General features: G+C 56.5%; 1 protein-coding gene across 1 annotated transcript; it reads right to left on the bottom strand.

Moving 5' to 3' along the window:
- Positions 1 to 11995: 11995 nt before the first annotated feature.
- mrpl58 (mitochondrial ribosomal protein L58) lies at positions 11996 to 21080 on the bottom strand. Its single transcript, XM_085963239.1, has 6 exons — positions 20877 to 21080; positions 19786 to 19828; positions 18609 to 18668; positions 15951 to 16033; positions 13169 to 13338; positions 11996 to 12185 (listed from the first exon to the last, which is right to left on the bottom strand). The coding sequence occupies exons 1-6, from the start codon at positions 21063 to 21065 to the stop codon at positions 12101 to 12103; spliced, it is 630 nt and encodes a 209-aa protein (XP_085819365.1). The 5' UTR covers positions 21066 to 21080; the 3' UTR covers positions 11996 to 12100.
- Positions 21081 to 22266: the final 1186 nt, after the last annotated feature.

Here is a 22266-nt window from a genome sequence, read left to right as displayed (position 1 = left end):
GCCTATCCACCGTCAACCCTTTAAGAAACGGTCCCCAATCCATCCTAGCCAACTCACGCCTCATACCATCGTAGTTTCCTTTATTTTAATTCAGGACCCTAGTCTCTGAGTCAACTACTTCACTCTCCATCTTAATGAAGAATTCTATCATATTATGATCGCTCCTCCCCAAGGGGCCTCGCACAACAAGATTGCTAATTAATCCTTTCTCATTACATTCCCCCCAGGACTGGGGTACTGGGAGTTCCCCCCAGGAGTGGGACACTGGGAGTTCCCCCCAGGAGTGGGACACTGGGAGTTCCCCCCAGGAGTGGGACACTGGGAGTTCCCCCCAGGAGTGGGACACTGGGAGTTCCCCCCGAGGAGTGGGACACTGGGAGTTCCCCCCAGGAGTGGGGTACTGGGAGCTCCCCCCAGGAGTGGGACACTGGGAGTTCCCCCCAGGAGTGGGACACTGGGAGTTCCCCCCAGGAGTGGGACACTGGGAGTTCCCCCCGAGGAGTGGGACACTGGGAGTTCCCCCCAGGAGTGGGGTACTGGGAGTTCCCCCCAGGAGTGGGACACTGGGAGTTCCCCCCAGGAGTGGGGTACTGGGAGTTCCCCCCAGGAGTGGGGTACTGGGAGTTCCCCCCAGGAGTGGGACACTGGGAGTTCCCCCCAGGAGTGGGGTACGGGGAATTCCCCCCAGGAGTGGGGTATGGGGAGTTCCCCCCAGGAGTGGGGTACGGGGAGTTCCCCCCAGGAGTGGGGTACTGGGAGTTCCCCCCCCAGGAGTGGGGTACTGGGAGTTCCCCCCCCAGGAGTGGGGTACTGGGAGTTCCCCCCCCCAGGAGTGGGACACTGGGAGTTCCCCCCAGGAGTGGGACACTGGGAGTTCCCCCCAGGAGTGGGGTACGGGGAGTTCCCCCCAGGAGTGGGACACTGGGAGTTCCCCCCAGGAGTGGGACACTGGGAGTTCCCCCCAGGAGTGGGGTACTGGGAGTTCCCCCCCCCAGGAGTGGGACACTGGGAGTTCCCCCCAGGAGTGGGGTACTGGGAGTTCCCCCCAGGAGTGGGACACTGGGAGTTCCCCCCAGGAGTGGGGTACTGGGAGTTCCCCCCAGGAGTGGGACACTGGGAGTTCCCCCAGGAGTGGGGTACTGGGAGTTCCCCCCAGGAGTGGGACACTGGGAGTTCCCCCCAGGAGTGGGGTACGGGGAGTTCCCCCCCAGGAGTGGGACACTGGGAGTTCCCCCCAGGAGTGGGACACTGGGAGTTCCCCCCAGGAGTGGGACACTGGGAGTTCCCCCCAGGAGTGGGGTACGGGGAGTTCCCCCCAGGAGTGGGGTACTGGGAGTTCCCCCCAGGAGTGGGGTACGGGGAGTTCCCCCCAGGAGTGGGGTACGGGGAGTTCCCCCCAGGAGTGGGGTACTGGGAGTTCCCCCCAGGAGTGGGACACTGGGAGTTCCCCCCAGGAGTGGGGTACGGGGAGTTCCCCCCAGGAGTGGGGTACGGGGAGTTCCCCCCAGGAGTGGGGTACTGGGAGTTCCCCCCAGGAGTGGGGTACTGGGAGTTCCCCCCAGGAGTGGGACACTGGGAGTTCCCCCCAGGAGTGGGGTACTGGGAGTTCCCCCCAGGAGTGGGGTACTGGGAGTTCCCCCCAGGAGTGGGGTACGGGGAGTTCCCCCCAGGAGTGGGACACTGGGAGTTCCCCCCAGGAGTGGGACACTGGGAGTTCCCCCCAGGAGTGGGGTACGGGGAGTTCCCCCCAGGAGTGGGACACTGGGAGTTCCCCCCAGGAGTGGGACACTGGGAGTTCCCCCCAGGAGTGGGACACAGCGAATTCCCCCCAGGTCTGGGGTACGAGGAGTTCCCCCAGGTCTGGGGTACGGGGAGTTCCCCCCAGGAGTGGGGTACTGGGAGTTCCCCCCAGGAGTGGGGTACTGGGAGTTCCCCCCAGGAGTGGGGTACGGGGAGTTCCCCCCAGGAGTGGGGTACTGGGAGTTCCCCCCAGGAGTGGGGTACTGGGAGTTCCCCCCAGGAGTGGGGTACTGGGAGTTCCCCCCAGGAGTGGGGTACTGGGAGTTCCCCCCAGGAGTGGGACACTGGGAGTTCCCCCCAGGAGTGGGGTACTGGGAGTTCCCACCAGGAGTGGGGTACTGGGAGTTCCCCCCCAGGAGTGGGGTACGGGGAGTTCCCCCCAGGAGTGGGACACTGGGAGTTCCCCCCAGGAGTGGGACACTGGGAGTTCCCCCCAGGAGTGGGGTACTGGGAGTTCCCCCCAGGAGTGGGACACTGGGAGTTCCCCCCAGGAGTGGGACACTGGGAGTTCCCCCCAGGAGTGGGGTACGGGGAGTTCCCCCCAGGAGTGGGACACTGGGAGTTCCCCCCAGGAGTGGGACACTGGGAGTTCCCCCCAGGAGTGGGACACTGGGAGTTCCCCCCCCCAGGAGTGGGACACTGGGAGTTCCCCCCAGGAGTGGGACACTGGGAGTTCCCCCCAGGAGTGGGACACAGCGAATTCCCCCCAGGTCTGGGGTACGGGGAGTTCCCCCAGGTCTGGGGTACGGGGAGTTCCCCCCAGGAGTGGGGTACTGGGAGTTCCCCCCAGGAGTGGGGTACGAGGAGTTCCCCCCAGGAGTGGGGTACTGGGAGTTCCCCCCAGGAGTGGGGTACGGGGAGTTCCCCCCAGGAGTGGGGTACGGGGAGTTCCCCCCAGGAGTGGGGTACTGGGAGTTCCCCCCCAGGAGTGGGACACTGGGAGTTCCCCCCAGGAGTTGGACACTGGGAGTTCCCCCCAGGAGTGGGACACAGCGAATTCCCCCCAGGTCTGGGGTACGGGGAGTTCCCCCAGGACTGGGGTACAGGGAGTTCCCCCCAGGAGTGGGACACGGGGAGTTCCCCCAGGTCTGGAGTACGGGGATGTTTTCCCCTAGGATGCCCAGAAGTGCCGACTCTTGTGGTTACAGTCCCCACCGGTTCGCTCAATTGACAAGCCTCCTGTGTGAGCCTCGGCGGTGGGATATTCAGCTGCAAGGTGCGGCGTGCCCCGGCCTGATGCCGTCTTACCTGATAGATACTATCCAATACAGCAGGGCCAGGGGTCAGAACCGTGCAATCGGGCTGGGCCCTGACCTGGTCAGTGGGCTGGAGCTGGTCAGGGGGCTCGAGCTGGTCAGATGTCCAAGCTGGTCATGGGGCTGGAGCTGGTCAGGAGGCCTGAGCTGGTCACGGGGCTGGAGCTGGTGAGAGGGCCTGAGCTGGTCATGGGGCTGGAGCTGGTCAGGAGGCCTGAGCTGGTCAGGGGGCTGGAGCTGGTGAGAGGGCCTGAGCTGGTCATGGGGCTGGAGCTGGTCAGGAGGCCTGAGCTGGTCACGGGGCTGGAGCTGGTGAGAGGGCCTGAGCTGGTCATGGGGCTGGAGCTGGTCAGGAGGCCTGAGCTGGTCACGGGGCTGGAGCTGGTGAGAGGGCCTGAGCTGGTCATGGGGCTAGAGCTGGTCAGCAGGCCAGAGCTGGTCACGGGGCTGGAGCTGGTGAGAGGACCTGAGCTGGTCAGATGTCCGAGCTGGTCAGGGGGGCTGAGCTGGTCAGGGGGCTCGAGCTGGTCAGGGGGCTCGAGCAGCCCGTGATAATTATTTAGTATCAATGTCTAGTAAAATGTCGGGGCCCCGAACGCAGCCAAGGCAGGCCTCGCTCCTGCACCCTGGGTGATTACTTGCCCGGCTAACTCGAGGGCTGTTGAGGCCAACAGTAGACCCCTAACCCACTGATACCCCAAGGGACAGTGGTTGCCTCACGGGACCTTGTGCAAAGATGCTGTTTGGGAACCAATGGCAGAGCGATTAAAATCGGGGATTGCGCAAGAGGCCAGAATTGGAGGAGCGCAGATATCTCGGGCGCGGGGTGGGGGGGCTGCAGGAGGTTACAGAGATAGGGAGGCGCGAGTTCATGGAGGGATTTGAAAACAAGGATGAGAATTTTAAAATCGAGGCGTTGCCGGACTGGGAGCCAATGTAGGTCAGCAAGCACAGGGGTGATGGATGAACAGGACTTGGTGCGAGTTAGGACACGGGCAGTAGAATTTTGGATGAGCTCAGGTTAATGGCAGGTGTAAGGTGGGAGGCTGGTCTGGAGTGCGTTGGAATAGTCGAGTCTGGAGGGGTTCAGCAGTAGAGGCGGGGTGGAGACGGGCGATGTTACGGAGGTGTAAGTAGGTGGTCTCGCAGAAACAGAGTACGATAGGCTGCGGCTTCACTCTGTCCGGACTGGGATCCGTTTGGGGCTCTGTGCAATTGCACGGTCATAGGAACAGGAGCAGACCATTCAGCCCCTCGAGCCTGTTCCGCCATTCAATTAGATCACGACTGATCTGTATCTTAACTCCATCTTTGTTCCGTAACCTTTAATACCCTTGCATCACGAAAATCTAGCAATCTGTTTTGAAATTGTCAATTGAACCCCACCTTCAACAGCTTTTTGGGGGAGAGTTCCAGATTTCCACTACCCTTTGTGTGAAGAAGTGCTTCCCGACATCATCCCTGAACAGCCTGGCTCTAATTTGAAGGTTCTTGTTCTGGACTCCCTCCACCAGAGGAAATAGTTTCTCTCCACTCTATCAAAACTTTTAATCATCTTAAACACCTCGATCAGATCATCCCTTAATCTTGTAAACTCAGGGGAATACAAACCCAGTCTATGCAATCCATCCTCATAATTTAACCCTTTTAACCCCGGTGCTAACTCTGGCCCCCACTGACCCTAAACCGCTGGTGCGTGGCACAGACTGCGAACCGCGATGTGACACCATGTGTTCCTATTCTGCTCCTAGGCAGTGCAGACGGAAGAATATGTTGGCATATTGACGTGCCGTGCCCCTCTACCTCCCAGCTCATTATCTGAGTGACTGACTGCTTGTTTGTGGGATCTTGCTGTTCATAAATTGGCTGCCGGGTTTGCCTACAAACAACTGTGACTGCTCCTCAAAAGTACTTTGTTGGGCGTAAAGTGCTTTGGGATGTGATGCAGTGCCCAAACTCCAGAGCAGTTCAAGGTGGTATTTTCCTGACAGCAGGTCATGTGACTGCCCTCTCAGCCAGCGCTAGTCCACGGCACCAAAGAGACAATTTGAATGGATCAAGAAATTTGGGAACAAAACAGCCGTAGGCTGAAGTGGGTGAGGCAGTGGTTTGGGCTTGGCCCGTCCACATCTGGGGCCAGGGTCCAACTACAGCCCAGAGCTAAGGAAAGTCTGATGCACTATCAATTGCTACAAAAGACTGGAGATTGAGAAAGTAATAAACAGGCTTTTATTACCAAAGAACAGAGCATGCCTCTTGTGGTTGCCTGGTATCCAAAAGGGCTGGAGGCTTCTGAGCAGCGACCTTTATACCCAGCCATGAGGGTGGAGCCAGGGGCGGAGTCAGCTGAGGCATGCACAGACAAGTACAACAATATGCAAGAGTGAACAACAGTACTAACAGTGAACAACAATACTAACAACAGTGGTTTACCACATTCACCCCTTGTTTAGAATTGAGTCCGGCGGGGTGAAGTGCACTAAAAATTCGTGTACTGAAGTCTATCAGGAGGCCTTGTAAGCCGTCCTGAGCGTCGCAGCAGCGGCGGTGATGGTGCAGCATCCAATGGTGAACCCGGTGTCTCGTTCAGAGGAGGTGTAGCAGGTGGCGGACCCTGGGGCTGCTGCATGCCGTCTACAGGGGTCAGAGCATGGGTAATGGGAGGTAGCGATGGTGGTCTCTCAGAGGCACCCGAAGGTGCGAGGTCTCGTGCGGGGACTGTGTCCTGGGGGTAGGCAGGAGTAGCGGTGGGTGGCGAAGAGGGTGTTTCAGGAGCACCTGCAGGTGCGAGGTCTCGAATGGAGACTGTGTCCTCCCGCCCGTCCGGGTACACCACGTAAGCATACTGCGGGTTGGCGTGGAGGAGGCTCACCCTCTCGACCAGGGGGTCCGCCTTATGGGTCCTCACGTGCTTCCGCAGTAGGACGGGACCTGGAGAAGTCAGCCATGTTGGTAGCGAAATCCCCGACGTGGACTTCCTGGGGAAGGAGAACATTCTCTCGTGAGGAGTGGCATTGGTGGGTGTACAGAGCAGCGACCGAATGGAATGGAGCGCCGCAGCGAGGACCTCCTGCCAGCGGGAGGTCGGAAGGCCCTTAGATTTTAAGTTTAAAAGGACTGCCTTCCAGACTGTCGCATTCTCCCTTTCCACCTGGCCGTTACCCCGGGGGTTGTAGCTGGTGGTCCTGCTTGTAGCAATGCCTCTCGCGAGCAGGTACTGCCGAAGTTCGTCGCTCATAAAAGATGAGCCCCTGTCGCTATGGATATAGCTAGGGAAACCGAACAAGGCGAAGAGGTCATTCAGACATTTAATGACCGTGGTACTGGTCATGTCCGAGCAAGGGATGGCAAACGGGAAACGGGAGTACTCATCAATTATATTGAGGAAGTACACATTGCGGTCAGAGGAGGGGAGGGGCCCTTTAAAATCGATGCTCAGCCGCTCGAAGGGGCGCGTGGCTTTGATCAGGCTCGCTCTGTCTGGCCTATAAAAATGCGGCTTGCACTCGGCACAGATCTGGCAGTTCCTGGTCATGGTCCTGACCTCCTCGATGGAGTAGGGCAGGTTACGGGATTTGATAAAATGGAAGAACCTGGTGACCCCCGGGTGGCAGAGGTCATTGTGGAGGGTCTGTAGCCTATCAACCTGCGCGTTGGCGCACGTACCACGTGATAGGGCATCTGGGGGCTCATTGAGTTTCCCGGGCCGGTACAAGATATCGTAATTGTAGGTGGAGAGTTCGATTCTCCACCTTAAGATCTTGTCATTCTTGATTTTGCCCCGCTGCTTATTATGAAACATAAAAGCCACTGAACGCTGGTCAGTGAGCAGGGTAAATCGTTTTCCGGCCAGGTAATGCCGCCAATGTCGCACGGCTTCCACAATGGCCTGGGCCTCCTTTTCGACAGAGGAGTGTCGAATCTCGGGGCCCTGGAGGGTCCTTGAGAAAAAGGCCACGGGTCTCCCCGCCTGGTTAAGGGTTGCAGCTAGGGCAAAGTCGGATGCGTCGCTCTCCACTTGAAAAGGAAGGGACTCATCCACAGCGTGCATTGTGGCCTTCGCAATGTCTCCTTTTATGAGAGTGAAGGCTGCACAGGCCTCTGCTGTCAGGGGGAAGGAGGCGGACTTGATGAGGGGTCGGGCTTTATCCGCATAGTTGGGCACCCACTGAGCATAGTAAGAGAAAAACCCCAGGCATCTCTTCAGTGCTTTCTGGCAGTGGGGGAGGGGGAGCTCCATAAGGGGGCGCATTCTATCGGGGTCTGGGCCGATGACTCCGTTCTCCACTACGCAGCCAAGAATAGCGAGGCGCGTAGTACGAAACATACATTTGTCTTTGTTGTATGTGAGATTCAGCCGCTGGGCCGTCCGGAGGAATTTCTCTAGATTAACGTCGTGGTCCTGCTGGTCGTGGCCGCAGATGGTGACGTTGTCTAGATATGGGAAAGTGGCCTGGAGCGCGTTCTGGTCAACCATCCGGTCCATCTCCCGTTGGAAGACAGAAACTCCGTTGGTGACGCCGAAGGGAACTCTGAGAAAGTGATAGAGCCGACCGTCAGCTTCAAAAGCTGTGTACTGGCGGTCCTCAGCCCTGATGGGGAGCTGGTGGTATGCCGACTTCAGATCAATCGTCGAGAACACCCGGTATTGTGCTATCTGATTGACCATGTCAGATATGCGGGGGAGTGGGTATGCATCTAGTTGGGTGTAGCGATTGATCGTCTGGCTGTAGTCAATAACTAGGCGCTGTTTTTCGCCAGTCTTCACTACCACCACTTGTGCTCGCCATGGGCTGGTGCTACTTTCAATAATCCCTTCCTTCAGGAGTCTCGCTACCTCGGATTTAATGAAGCTCCTATCCCCAACACTGTAACGCCTGCTTTTGGTAGCGATGGGCTTACAGTCGCGGGTGAGGTTAGCGAACAAGGAGGGGGGGGGGGACTTTAAGGGTGGAGAGGCTGCAAATGGTGCACGGCGGGCGATTTAAAAGCTGCTGGCTGCAGACTGTGAGTGGGGGGAGGGGTCCGTCATACGCTAATGTGACACTCTTAAGGTGGCACTGAAAATCCAACCCCAGTAGAACGGCAGCGCAGAGATGGGGCAGGACCAGAAGTTTAAAATGTTTGTATTCTGTGCCCCTTACTGAAAGGGTCACTACACAGTAGCCACCGACGTCCGCTGACTGGGCTTTGGAAGCCAAAGAGATCCGATGGCGCGTCGGCAGGACCGGGAGAGAGTAACTGCGCACCGTGTCGGGGTGGATAAAGCTCTCCGTGCTCCCGCTGTCAAAAAGGCAGGTAGTGGCGCGGCCGTTTACCGTAATATCCATCATGGACCTGGACAGTTGATGAGGGAGAGATTGGTCCAGCGTCACGGAGGCCAGCGTATGGTCGAGCGAGTCGATGTGGTCGTCAGATGAGGCGGTGGTTGAGTCCGGCTCCCCCGTGGTTGAAGTCGGAGGCGTCCAAGATGGCGGACAAAATGGCGGCGCCCACGGTCCCGATCCCCACGCGGCTGGGGGAGCCCAAGATGGCGGACAAGATGGCTGCGCCCACGGTTCGCACGCAGCGCTGCTGGCGTTAGCGGTCTTCCCTTTGCAGGCGCTAACGTAGTGACCTTTCTTCCCGCAGCCGGAGCAGGTAGCATTCTTCGCGGGGCAGCGTGCTCTAGGGTGTTTAGCTTGGCCACAAAAATAGCATTTTTGTGCCTTGGACATCGCTGCAGCAGTCGGAGGTGGCGGTCCCATGGCCCAAGATTGCGGCGTCCACGGCGCGGGGCGATGAGGGGAGAAAGCGTCCATATTTCTGTGGGCCGCGTCGAGCGAGAGCGCGAGGGACACTGCCTTTGTCAGGTCTATTTCACCCTTCTCCAGCAGCCTCTGCCGGGAGTAGTCGGACCTTAGACCCGCAACGAAAGCGTCTCGTATCAATCCCTCCGCATGTGCCGCGGCCGATACTTCCTTGCAGTCGCAGCCGCGTCCGAGTACCCGCAGTGCCCGTAGGAAGGCTTCCACCGATTCCCCGGGCTGCTGTCTGCGAGATCTTAAAAGGTGCCTGGCATAGACCGTGTTAACCGGGCGTGCATACTGCCCTTTCAGTAGGTCGATAGCCGCCGCGTAGGTCGTCGCATCTTGGATTAAAGTATAGACTTGGTGGCTCACCTTCGAGGCCAGGATTTTCAGTTTATTTTCATCAAGAGTCACGGTCGAGGCTTCCAGATACGCCTCAAAGCAACGCAGCCATTGTGCGAATTTAGTCGACGAACCCGCTTCTTGGGGGTCTAGGTCCAGGCATGTTGGTCTGAGGGCTCGCAGCAGCGCCTGCTGCTCAGCGTTTTGCGCCATCGGTTGATCAGCATCCGCAGCCAACATTTAACTTTGGTAATAAAATTGATGCACTATCAATTGCTACAAAAGACTGGAGATTGAGAAAGTAATAAACAGGCTTTTATTACCAAAGAACAGAGCATGCCTCTTGTGGTTGCCTGGTATCCAAAAGGGCTGGAGGCTTCTGAGCAGCGACCTTTATACCCAGCCATGAGGGTGGAGCCAGGGGGGGAGTCAGCTGAGGCATGCACAGACAAGTACAACAATATGCAAGAGTGAACAACAGTACTAACAGTGAACAACAATACTAACAACAGTGGTTTACCACAAAGTCCTATGTGGAATAAGTTTGAGTAATAAACATGAGGGTCACAGCATTAAACTGGCACCAGACTGGCATTGAACTGGCACCAGTTTCACATTAAAGTGGCAGAAATTAAATTGGTACTCCGTAGGCCATGGGATGGCTGATGTGGAAAATGCAAAATTTCAGGGGCAGCTTAGCTGAGGTAGGGGCTGAGACACATTTTTGGGACAGTGTAGAGGGAGCTTTACTCTGTATCTAACCTGTGCTGTACCTGCCCTAGGAGTGTTTGATGGGACAGTGTAGAGGGAGCTTTACTCTGTATCTAACCCGTGCTGTACCTGCCCCGGGAGTGTTTGATGGGACAGTGTAGAGGGAGCTTTACTCTGTATCTAACCCCGTGCTGTACCTGCCCTGGGAGTGTTTGATGGGACAGTGTAGAGGGAGCTTTACTCTGTATCTAACCCCGTGCTGTACCTGCCCCGGGAGTGTTTGATGGGACAGTAGAGGGAGCCTTACTCTGTATCTAACCTGTGCTGTACCTGCCCTGGGAGTGTTTGATGGGACAGTGTAGAGGGAGCTTTACTCTGTATCTAACCCGTGCTGTACCTGCCCCGGGAGTGTTTGATGGGACAGTGTAGAAGGAGCTTTACTCTGTATCTAACCCGTGCTGTACCTGCCCTGGGAGTGTTTGATGGGACACCGAGTGCCTAATTGGATGAGTGTTCAATTTCCAAGCATGAACACCCCTCAGCTTCACCAGTTTTACTTTTAAGTTTCACATTGAATCATACTGCATAGAACTGTGGTTCTCAAACTTTTTTGGTTAAAGGGTGAACCCCTTTTCAAATGCATTAGTAATCACAGAGCCCTCATCTAAATTATACTATAGAATACTCAATATTAGAGTGCTGCATGTAAAGAGTGTTAAATACCTGTTTTCTTAAAAGCATTATTAATGTAGATATCAGTGAGATGGGTGTGCCTGCTTCTCACAGCAGAGTCTGATCACCTCGTCTCGTCCCTCAGTTTGGGAATCTCAGTTATGGGATTAAATTTTGGTTTCGTCGTTTAATGCGGTTTAGCAGCAATTTGTACGTTACTGATTTAATTAGTGAAATGAAGACGTGGATATAAATTCTGTGAAATTACAACGTAACACGGGAGCAGAGAAATAATCTGCAATCTGTGAATGAAGCTGCTCTCACTTCACGTCAGCACCTTCAGCCTGTGGGCCTCACATTTTCTGTTCTTCCCCATAGTTGTTCAAACAATATTCTGAGTTTTGGGGGTTTTGACCCAGCGACAATGAAGGAATGGCAGTACAGGTACACTATCCCTTATCCGAAAGCCTTGGGACCAGCTGAGTTTCGGTTTTTGGAATTTTTCGGATTTCAGAAGGCATTATTATAAGACTGGGAAATTTGTATTTAATATAAATTTTAAAAGTTCAGGCTACCTCTTGCGACTGTTCCGGGTCTCATTCCCCTTCCTGCTTCTCTGGAAAGCCGGATATCAGCTGACTCCTACTAAGCTGGCCCGCAAATCAGGTCGGGGGTTGGGTGGGGAGGGAGGGAAGAAAAGAATATCGGACAGGCTGCGGTTCGGGTCGGGGGGAGAAAAGAATATCGGACGGGCCGCGGTTCAGGTTGGGGGGGGGGGGGGGTGGGGGGGAGAAAAGAATATCGGACGGGCCGCGGTTCGGGTCGGGGGGAGAAAGACTATCGGACAGGCTGCTGCAGCTATCGGACGGGCCGCGGTTCAGGTTGGGGGGGGGGGGGGGGGAGAAAAGAATATCGGACGGGCCGCGGTTCGGGGGGAGAAAGACTATCGGACGGGCCGCTGCAGCTATCGGACGGGCCGCTGTATTGTTGGGTTCACTCTCCCGGTACCTCCTTCACACTGCCCGGCTCGGCCTGCAATCTCCTACCCAGGAGGGAACTCTGTGACCCTCTGCCCTGCTCAGCGTAAGTCGTGCGCCACTCTGGTCATGTCGTGCGCACGACTTACGCTGAACGAAAAAACTTTCGGTTTTTAGAGGTTTTCGGAAGTTCGGATAAAGGATAGTCTACCTGTATATGTTCAAGTCGGGATGGTGTGTGACTTAGAGGGGAACTTGGAGGTGGTGGTGTTCCCATGTGCCTGCTGCCCTTGTCCATAATGCAGTGAAGTGATGCATTTTAGAAGGAAAAATGAAGAGAGAGGCAATATAAATTAAAAGGTTTGAAGAGGACAGTCCTTCACAATCAATTCACTGACACCATGGAAGAAGTTAAATGAAACAACAAAGTCTACACAAAGTGACTTACTGGAGTCTTACAATAATTTTATTCAGTACTGTTTTGTACAAAGCAACAGAGTTGGGGAGTGGGCTGACCCCCGGGATTCACAGTTGTTGTTCCGAGAGTGTCTCTTCAGTCGAATCCCACCCGTCGATCCTGTTTGATGGCGGAGTGGATCTTCTTCTGCCGTAGCCGCTCCCGCTGCATACTCTCCACCCTGGAATCACCACAACTCATCAGTGAAGACTCGGCATTTTCCCTCGCGCCCTCCCCCACCTCCTTTATCCAGCTGACTTATCCTCCCCACCCCCGAGGGCGCTCAGTTCCTGCTGCGGACAGTTCCGCGGAGCCATTCTTCAAGTATTGAACCAGGTTAGTGAGTCACTGCAGGCCATTCAACCTTGGAGGGCATTACGGCACCACCCAATCCCGTCTTTCACCCGACGCTCTATCCAGTATCGGAGAACGGGCGGGAGCAGGAAGCTGGTTAATTCATCATCTCCCGACCCCACCTCCCCTCCACAAGTCCCTGGGCACTGAGGCCAAACTGGAGCACAGTTCAAGGTGCGTAGTGCTAGTGCCAACTGAGCCAGTGAGGCACAGGGCACTCAGCCACTGATGGGCACTGAGTGGTGAGGAGAACTTCTCTGAAATAGTGTCTCTGAATTTGCTTTTTTTTAAAAAAAAGAAGCACCTTTCATGACCTCAGGACATCCCAAACGCTTTACAGCCAATGAAATACTTTTAAAGTACTTTTTGTAATGTAGGAAATTGTTGTAATGTAGGAAACGCAGCAGCCAATTTGCGTACAGCAAGATCCCACAAATAGCAATATTTTAGTGATGTTGGTTGAGGGATAAATATTGGCCAGGACACTGGAAGAACTCCCCCCTGTTCCTCTTCGGAACAGTGGCCATGGGATCTTTTACATCCACCCGAGAGGGCAGACGAGGCCTTGGTTTTACGTCTCATCTGAAAGACAGCACCTCCGACAGTGCAGCACTCCCTCAGTACTGCACCAGGAGTGTCAGCCTGGATTATGTGTTGAAGTCTCTGGAGTGGGACTTGAACCCACAATGCTCTGACTCAGAGGCGAGGGTGCTAGCACTGAGCCACGGTTAACACTTGGAAACACCAGGAGCTGGGCAGCCTCCTTAGAGCGCCCAAGCGACTATTTGTTCCGCCTCCTTTAAACGTCACCTCATTCTCCGATTCTCGGCCTCCTCTTTGGACGACCGCTTGGGTTTCTGACTCACTCCTGCCACCATGTCCCGAATCTTCTGCAGACAGTCAGCGAGGTTTCTCATCTGGTACCTGCTGACCTCCGAAGTGACGATCAGCTCTCCGGCCCGATTGATTCTGCCCTGGTGCTGTTTGAGAGAGAGCGAGAGGGGAAGGAATGACGAGACACTGAGTGCAACCCCTCACATTAGGGAGCAGCTTTCTCCCCCGCTTTACCTCTTGATGGGGTACACTCACAGAATCATACAGCACAGGAGGCCATTCAGCCCATCGTGCCCCTGCCAGCTCTTTGAACGAGCTCTCCAATTAGTCCCACTCCCCGACTCTTTTCTCACAGCCCTGCAAATTTCTCCTTTTCAAGAATTTATCCAATTCTCTTTTGAAAGTTACTATTGAATCTGCTTCCACCGCCCTTTCAGGCAGCGCGTTCCAGATCACAACAACTCGCTGCGGAAAAAACATTTCTCATCTCCCCCCTGCTTCTTTTGCCAATTATCTTCAACCTGTCCCACATCTGAGCCCAGTGAGGCATCCAAAGCTGGAGCTCCCTGGAGATTAAAACAAAACAGAAAAGGGAGGCTTCTGACAAATGTCAGGCTCATAATACAGTAGAGAACCAAGCTGAATACGGAAAGTACAGAGGCGATCTGAAAAAGGGACTAAAAGGGGTAAAGAGAGAGTATGAGAATGGATTAGCGGCTAACATAAAAGGGAACCCAAAAGTCTTTTATAAACACAAATAGTAAAAGTGTAGTCAAAGGAAGGCTGGGACAGATTAGAGACCATAAGGGAGATCTTCTTGTGGAGGCAGAGGGCATGGCTGAGGTACTAAATGAGGACTTTGCATCTGTCTTCACTGGAGAAGAGGATGTTGCCAATGTAGCAGTAAAGGAGGAGGCAGTAGTGATATTGGATAGGATAAAAATAGATAAAGAAGGTACTTAAAAGGTTGGCAGTCCTCAAAGTAGAAAGGTCACCTGGTCCGGATGGGATGCAGCCTTGGTTACTGAGGGAAGCTAGGGTGGAAATTGCAGAGGCTCTGGCCACAGCCTTCCAATCCTTCTTGGATATGGGGGTGGTGCCAGAGGACTGGAGGATTGCAAATGTTACACCCTTATTCAAAAAAGGGGAGAGGGATAAACCCGGCAACTACAGGCCAGTCAGCCTGACGTCGGTGGTGGGGAAACTTTTAGACAACAATCCGGGACAAAATTAATTGGCATTTAGAAAAGTAACAGTTAATAAATGAAAGCCAGCACAGATTTTCTGAAGGCAAATCATGTCTGACTAACTTGATTGAGTTGTTTGATGAAGTAACGGAGAGGGTTGATGAGGGTAGTGCGGTTGATATTGTGTATATGGACTTTCAAGGGTGTTTGATAAAGCACCACATAATAGATTTATTAGCAAAATTAAAGCCCATGGGATTAAAGGGACAGTGGCTGCATGGATACAAAATTGGCTAAAGGACAGAAAGCAGAGAGTAGTGGTGAACGGTTGTTTTTCAGACTGGAGGGAAGTGTGCAGCGAGAGATGTCCCCCCAGCCAGAGGGAGCTGTCCCCCCCAGAGAGATCATAGAATGGAATGGTTACAGCACGGAAGGAGGCCATTCAGCCCATCGAGCCCATGCCAGCTCTCTGCAAGAGCATCTCAGCTAGTCCCCCCGCCCTTTCCCCGTAGCCCTGCAAATTTATTTCCTTCAGGTACTTATCCAATTCCCTTTTGAAAGCCGTGATTGAATCTGCCTCCACCACCCTCTCAGGCAGTGCATTCCAGATCCAAACACTCGCTGCGTAAAAAAGTTTTGCCTCATGTCGCCTTTGGTTCTTCTGCCAATCACCTTGGTGGCAGGGCAGGTTGAGGAAGCAGTTAAAAAGGCTTATGGGATCCTGGGCTTCATGAATAGAGGCATAGAGTGCAAAAGTTTGGAAATGATGATGAACCTTTATAAAACACTGGTTCGGCCCCAACTGGAGTATTGTGTCCAATTCTGGGCACCGCACTTTAGGAAGGATGTGAAGGCCTTAGAGAGGGTGCAGCAAAGATTTACGAGAATGATTCCAGGGATGAGGGACTTCAGATACGTTGATAGACTGGAGAAGCTGGGGTTGTTCTCCTTAGAGCACAGAAGATTGAGAGGAGATTTGATAGAGGTGTTCAAAATCATGAGGGGTCTGGAGATGGTAGATAGAGAGAAACTGTTCCCATTGGCAGAGGGGTCGAGAACCAGAGGGCACAGATTTAAGGTGATTGACAGAAGAACCAAAGGCGACATAAGAAAAAACTTTTTTACTCAGCGAGTGGTTATGATCTGGAATGCACTGTCTGAGAGGGCGGTGGAGGCAGACTCAATCACAGCTTTCAAAAGGGAGTTGGATAAGCACCCGAAGGAAAGAAATTTGCAGGGCAACGGGGAAAGGGCGGGGGAGTGGGACTAGCTGAAGTGCTCTTGTAGAGAGCCGGCACGGGCTCGACAGGCCGAATGACCACCTTCCGTGCTGTAACCATTCTATGATTCTACCTCAGCCATGCCCTCTGCCTCCACAGGTAGGTCTGCTTTTTGGTCCCCCCAGAGAGAGATGTCCCCTGCCCCGAGGGAGATATCCCCCACCCCCCGCAGAGAGAGTCAGTAACTTCAGGAGGGGGTGAAGGAAAGTGTGGGCGGGGGAGTGGGAATAAACAATGTGTTTATGTTGTAACCACTCTAACCGTCCGCCGTTCCTGAGCAGGTCTGCTCACCTTGGCGGTGATGGCACCTCGTACATCCTCAGAGAGCCAGTCCGCAGTCGCCACGTGGAACCTCACCTCCGCCTTCGTGTTCACTGTCACAACAGAACAAAAACACAAAAAACTAGGGGTGCGTTAAACGTTCACCAACACCCACTCCACCCCAAGTTACCCAACACCATTAGACCCAGCAGCCAACCCAGGGGCAGTCCCTCCCGTACCCCACCCAGGGACAGTCCCTCCCGTACCCCACCCAGGGGCCAGTCCCTCCCGAACCCCACCCAGGGGCCAGTCCCTCCCGAACCCCACCCAGGGGCAGTCCCTCCCGTACCCCACCCAGGGGCAGTCCCTCCCGTACCCCACCCAGGGGCAGTCCCTCCCCTACCCCACCCAGGGGGCAGTCCCTCCCGAACCCCACCCAGGGGGCAGTCCCTCCCCTACCCCACCCAGGGGGCAGTCCCTCCCCTACCCCACCCAGGGGCCAGTCCCTCCCGTACCCCACCCAGGGGCCAGTCCCTCCCGTACCCCGCCCAGGGGCCAGTCCCTCCCGTACCCCGCCCAGGGGCCAGTCCCTCCCGTACCCCGCCCAGGGGCCAGTCCCTCCCGTACCCCGCCCAGGGGCCAGTCCCTCCCGTACCCCGCCCAGGGGCCAGTCCCTCCCGTACCCCGCCCAGGGGCCAGTCCCTCCCGTACCCCGCCCAGGGGCCAGTCCCTCCCGAACCCCACCCAGGGGCCAGTCCCTCCCGTACCCCACCCAGGGGCCAGTCCCTCCCGTACCCCGCCCAGGGGCCAGTCCCTCCCGTACCCCGCCCAGGGGGCAGTCCCTCCCCTACCCCACCCAGGGGGCAGTCCCTCCCCTACCCCACCCAGGGGGCAGTCCCTCCCGAACCCCACCCAGGGGCCAGTCCCTCCCCTACCCCACCCAGGGGGCAGTCCCTCCCGTACCCCACCCAGGGGGCAGTGTCTCCCCTACCCCACCCAGGGGGCAGTCTCTCCCGTACCCCACCCAGGGGCCAGTCCCTCCCCTACCCCACCCAGGGGCAGTGCCTCCCTACCCCACCCAGGGGGCAGTCTCTCCCGTACCCCACCCAGGGGCAGTCTCTCCCCTACCCCACCCAGGGGGCAGTCCCTCCCGTACCCCACCCAGGGGGCAGTCTCTCCCCTACCCCACCCAGGGGCCAGTCCCTCCCCTACCCCACCCAGGGGCAGTGCCTCCCTACCCCACCCAGGGGGCAGTCCCTCCCGTACCCCACCCAGGGGGCAGTCCCTCCCGTACCCCACCCAGGGGGCAGTCCCTCCCGTACCCCACCCAGGGGGCAGTCCCTCCCGTACCCCACCCAGGGGGCAGTGTCTCCCCTACCCCACCCAGGGGGCAGTCTCTCCCGTACCCCACCCAGGGGCCAGTCCCTCCCCTACCCCACCCAGGGGCAGTGCCTCCCTACCCCACCCAGGGGGCAGTCTCTCCCGTACCCCACCCAGGGGCAGTCTCTCCCCTACCCCACCCAGGGGGCAGTCTCTCCCCTACCCCACCCAGGGGCCAGTCCCTCCCGTACCCCACCCAGGGCCAGTCCCTCCCGTACCCCACCCAGGGGGCAGTCCCTCCCGTACCCCACCCAGGGGGCAGTCCCTCCCGTACCCCACCCAGGGGGCAGTCCCTCCCGTACCCCACCCAGGGGGCAGTCCCTCCCGTACCCCACCCAGGGGGCAGTCCCTCCCGTACCCCACCCAAGGGCCAGTCCCTCCCGTACCCCACCCAGGGGGCAGTCCCTCCCGTACCCCACCCAGGGGCAGTGCCTCCCTACCCCACCCAGGGGGCAGTGTCTCCCGTACCCCACCCAGGGGGCAGTGCCTCCCTACCCCACCCAGGGGGCAGTGTCTCCCCTACCCCACCCAGGGGGCAGTGTCTCCCCTACCCCACCCAGGGGCCAGTCCCTCCCGTACCCCACCCAGGGGCACTCTCTCCCGTACCCCACCCAGGGGCCAGTCCCTCCCCTACCCCACCCAGGGGGCAGTCCCTCCCCTACCCCACCCAGGGGGCAGTCCCTCCCGTACCCCACCCAGGGGGCAGTGTCTCCCGTACCCCACCCAGGGGGCAGTGTCTCCCGTACCCCACCCAAGGGCCAGTCCCTCCCCTACCCCACCCAGGGGGCAGTTCCTCCCGTACCCCACCCAGGGGCAGTCCCTCCCGTACCCCACCCAGGGGCAGTCCCTCCCGTACCCCACCCAGGGGGCAGTCCCTCCCGTACCCCACCCAGGGGGCAGTGTCTCCCGTACCCCACCCAGGGGGCAGTCCCTCCCGTACCCCACCCAGGGGCCAGTCCCTCCCGTACCCCACCCAGGGGCAGTCTCTCCCGTACCCCACCCAGGGGCCAGTCCCTCCCGTACCCCACCCAGGGGCAGTCCCTCCCCTACCCCACCCAGGGGCAGTCTCTCCCTACCCCACCCAGGGGCCAGTCCCTCCCCTACCCCACCCAGGGGGCAGTGTCTCCCGTACCCCACCCACGTATCATCAAATAGGAGGTGGATCCCCACGGAGGTTACCACACGTAGTAGGGACCTTGGGGTGAGGTTCTGGAGGGTTGTACCCAGCGAGAGCCAGCTTGTGGCTGGACGGGGGAGGGGGGTGAAGAGCAGGTAAGTTTGAAGATTTCCAGCGACCAGTTTCCTTACCTTTGTTGACGTTCTGCCCCCCGGGCCCACTGCTCCGACAGTATGTCACCGTGAGACGGTCTGAGGACAGAATGAAATACCAACAGTGAGGGTTCATACCGCAACCCGACAGCAAGTGCTCGCTGAAACCCCTCGACTTACAATCTTAAATATAGACTGGAGACCAAAGGCCCTCCCGCCTGGCCCCACTGCTGCATCTAACGGATTCTGGAATGATTCCGGGGTGTTCACCTCCCCCACTCGACCCGGGCGTCCACTCCAGGTGTTGATCACAGTCTGTAAGTGAACTAACTCCCTGATATCAGTCCAAAATTTATCTTTTACAGGTTTGAACAGACATCCCTTTGTCCTACTCTCATAATTTGAAGTCATGTTCTGGATTTACATTTTCCATACTTTTTTTTTTATTCGTTTACGGGATGTGGGTGTCTCTCGCAAGGCCAGCATTTATTGCCCATCCCTAGTTACCCTTGAGAAGGTGGTGGTGAGCCGCCTTCTTGAACCGCTGCAGTCCGTGTGGTGAAGGTACTCCCACAGTGCTGTTAGGGAGGGAGTTCCAGGATTTTGACCCAGCGACGATGAAGGATTGGCGATATACTTCCAAGTCAGGATGGTGTGTGACTTGGAGGGGAACTTGGAGGTGGTGGTGTTCCCATGCGCCTGCTGCCCTTGTCCTTCTAGGTGGAAGAGGTCGCGGGTTTGGGAGGTGCTGCCGAAGAAGCCTTGGCGAGTTGCTGCAGTGCATCTTGTAGATGGTACACACTGCAGCCACGGTGCACCGGTGGTGGAGGGAGTGAATGTTTAAGGTGGTGGATGGAGTGCCAATCAAGCGGGCTGCTTTGTCCTGAATGCTGCTGAGCTTCTTGAGCGTTGTTGGAGCTGCACTCATCCAGGTAAGTGGAGAGTATTCCATCACACTCCTTACTTGTACCTTGTAGATGGTGGAAAGGCTTTGGGGAGTCAAGAGGTGAGTCACTCCCTGCAGAATACCCAGCGTCTGACCTGCTCTTGTTGCCACAGTATTTATGTGGCTGGTCCAGGTAAGTTTCTGGTTAATGGTGTTACTGTTTTACTATCTTATATAATTCTAGAAGATTCCCTCTCAGATGCCCCCTTCAAGGCTGAAAGTCCAAATACTAGTCAGTACTACAACTCTCAAACTGGCAGGCGCACATACCTACGGGTATATCTGTGCTGCAGGAATTCTGTAATGGTCCATCCTGTGGAGGTAAAACAAAGTGTGTGACAGAGCTACACGACGCAGGGCAACGTGCCACAGATTAGCGTGACTCGCAGTATCAGCAGTTACGTTACGACACGGCCACTATTTTCAGTTTGGTTTTAATAAGCAAAAACTTGACATAAAAGTCCGTTTGTTGATTGCTGTATTTATCCAGCTCCCCCGCGCCCTGAACATGTGCACAGCAAGAGGGTCAATAGTGACCGATAGTTGGAGTAATCACACCCGTCACTGCATCGGCTGTGCGGGGACAATCTGAAGATTCGTACCAGAAGCACGAAAGAGGCAGTTAGAACAATTTATCATCAGCTCACACTCGTTTCTCACACCCACAGCATTCTCACAGCTCTCACACCTGTTTCTCACACTTGCTGCCCTCACACTCATTTCTCACACCCTCTGCCCTCACTCGTTTCTCACACCCTCTGCCCTCACACCCGTTTCTCACACTCGCTGCCCTCACACCCGTTTCTCACTCGCTGCCCTCACACTCGTTTCTCACTCACTGCCCTCACACTCATTTTCACCCTCTGCCCTCACACTCGTTTCTCGCACCCTCTGCTCTCACTCATTTCTCATACTCGCTGCCCTCATACTCATTTCTCACACTCACTGCCCTCACTCATTTCTCACACTCGCTGCCCTCACTCATTTCTCACACTCGCTGCCCTCACTCATTTCTCACTCGCTGCCCTCACACCCGTTTCTCACACCCACTGCCCTCACACTCGCTGCCCTCACACCCATTTCTCACACTCGCTGCCCTCACACCCGTTTCTCACTCACTGCCCTCTCACTCGTGTCTCACACCCACTGCCCTCACACCCACTGCCCTCACACTCGTTTCTCACACCCACTGCCCTCACACCCGTTTCTCACACCCACTATCCTCACACTCGTTTCTCACACCCACTGCCCTCACTCATTTCTCACACTCGCTGCCCTCACACTCGTTTCTCACACCCACTATCCTCACACTCGTTTCTCACACCCACTGCCCTCACTCATTTCTCACTCGCCGCTCCCACCTCTCCCTGCTGGCGGCCGTGGCTCCCGCTGTAATCGGCCTTGCTGTTCGGATAAAGCAGCTCCAGGCTGTAGGCGCTGCGGTAATGGCGCTGCACAAACCCGGCCTGGGCCCGCAGGACAGCGGCTGGAATTCGCAGCAACCCTGCCCCGCTCCGCAACATGGCGCCCGCACCGGCCCTTCGCAACATGGCGCCCGCACCGGCCGGTCCGCCCGCCCTTCACAAGATGGCGCCAGTTTAGACTGTCCCCGTTAGATATCCGGCTGGAATACACGAGCGGCGGTTGAACGGTCCGAGGCCTCCCTCAGAGTCAATCTCTGCATAAAATATTTAACATTTATCAATATTTCGGCTACTTACCATTTATCAAACGCCAACTCTCCGACACCTCGTCCTACCTCCACCTGGACCATGACCGCACCACCGAACATCAAACCGCCATTTCCAAGACTGTCACTGACCTCATCTCCTCTGGAGATCTTCCCCCCCGCGGCCACCAACCTCCTAGTTCCCCAACCCCGCACAGCCCGCTTCTACCTCCTTCCCAAGATCCACAAACAGGACTGCGCTGGTAGACCCATCGTTTCAGCCTGTTCTTGTCCCACGGAACGTATCTCTTCCTATCTCGACTCTCTTTTCTCCCCTTGTCCAGTCTCTTCCCACCTACATCCGTGACTCTTCCGACGCCCTCCGCCACTTTAACAGTTTCCAGTTTCCTGGCCCCAACCGCCTCCTTTTCACCATGGACGTACAATCCCTCTACACCTCCATCCCCCACCAGGATGGCCTGAGGGCGCTCCGCTTCTTCCTTGAACAGAGGCCCAACCAGTCCCCATCCACCACCACCCTCCTCCGCCTGGCTGAACTTGTTCTCACATCGAACAACTTCTTTGACTCCACTCATTTCCTCCAAATTAAAAGGTGTTGCTATGGGAACCCACATGGGTCCTAGCTATGCCTGCCTTTTCGTGGAATATGTGGAACACTCTTTGTTCCAGTCTTACTCGGGTCCCCTCCCTCACCTCTTTTTCCGGTACATTGATGACTGTATCGGTGCCGTTTCCTGCTCTCGCCCTGAACGAGACAATTTCATTCACTTTGCCTCCAATTTCCACCCTTCCCTCACCTTCACATGGTCCATCTCCGACTCCTCCCTTCCCTTCCTCGACTTCTCCGTCTCCATCTCTGGGGATAGGTTATTGACCAACATTCACTACAAGCCCACTGACTCCCACAGCTACCTGGACTACACTTCCTCCCACCCCGCCTCCTGTAAGGACTCTATTCCATTCTCCCAGTTTCTCCGTCTCCGCCGCATCTGCTCCGACGATGCCACCTTCCATAACAGTGCTTCAAACATGTCTTCCTTTTTCCTCAACCGAGGATTCCC

The sequence above is a fragment of the Somniosus microcephalus genome, chromosome 21 (assembly GCF_052327205.1).
Source record: "Somniosus microcephalus isolate GS21.2 chromosome 21, FLI_Smic_1.0, whole genome shotgun sequence".
In the NCBI taxonomy this organism is placed as follows: Eukaryota; Metazoa; Chordata; class Chondrichthyes; order Squaliformes; family Somniosidae; genus Somniosus; species Somniosus microcephalus.
The sequence above is the reverse complement of the archived record's forward strand: the minus strand, read 5'-3'. Positions and strand labels throughout refer to the sequence as shown.

Excerpts from the sequence above, each read along its gene's own strand:
- mrpl58 (XM_085963239.1), bottom strand. The coding sequence starts at position 21,065 with ATGTTGCGAAGGGCCGGTGCGGGCGCCATGTTGCGGAGCGGGGCAGGG. Across the intron at positions 18,669-19,785 it reads CAGCACAGATATACCCGTAG|ACCGTCTCACGGTGACATAC; the intron begins GTATGTGCGCCT and ends TTCTGTCCTCAG. Across the intron at positions 16,034-18,608 it reads GGGGCAGAACGTCAACAAAG|TGAACACGAAGGCGGAGGTG; the intron begins GTAAGGAAACTG and ends CTGTTGTGACAG.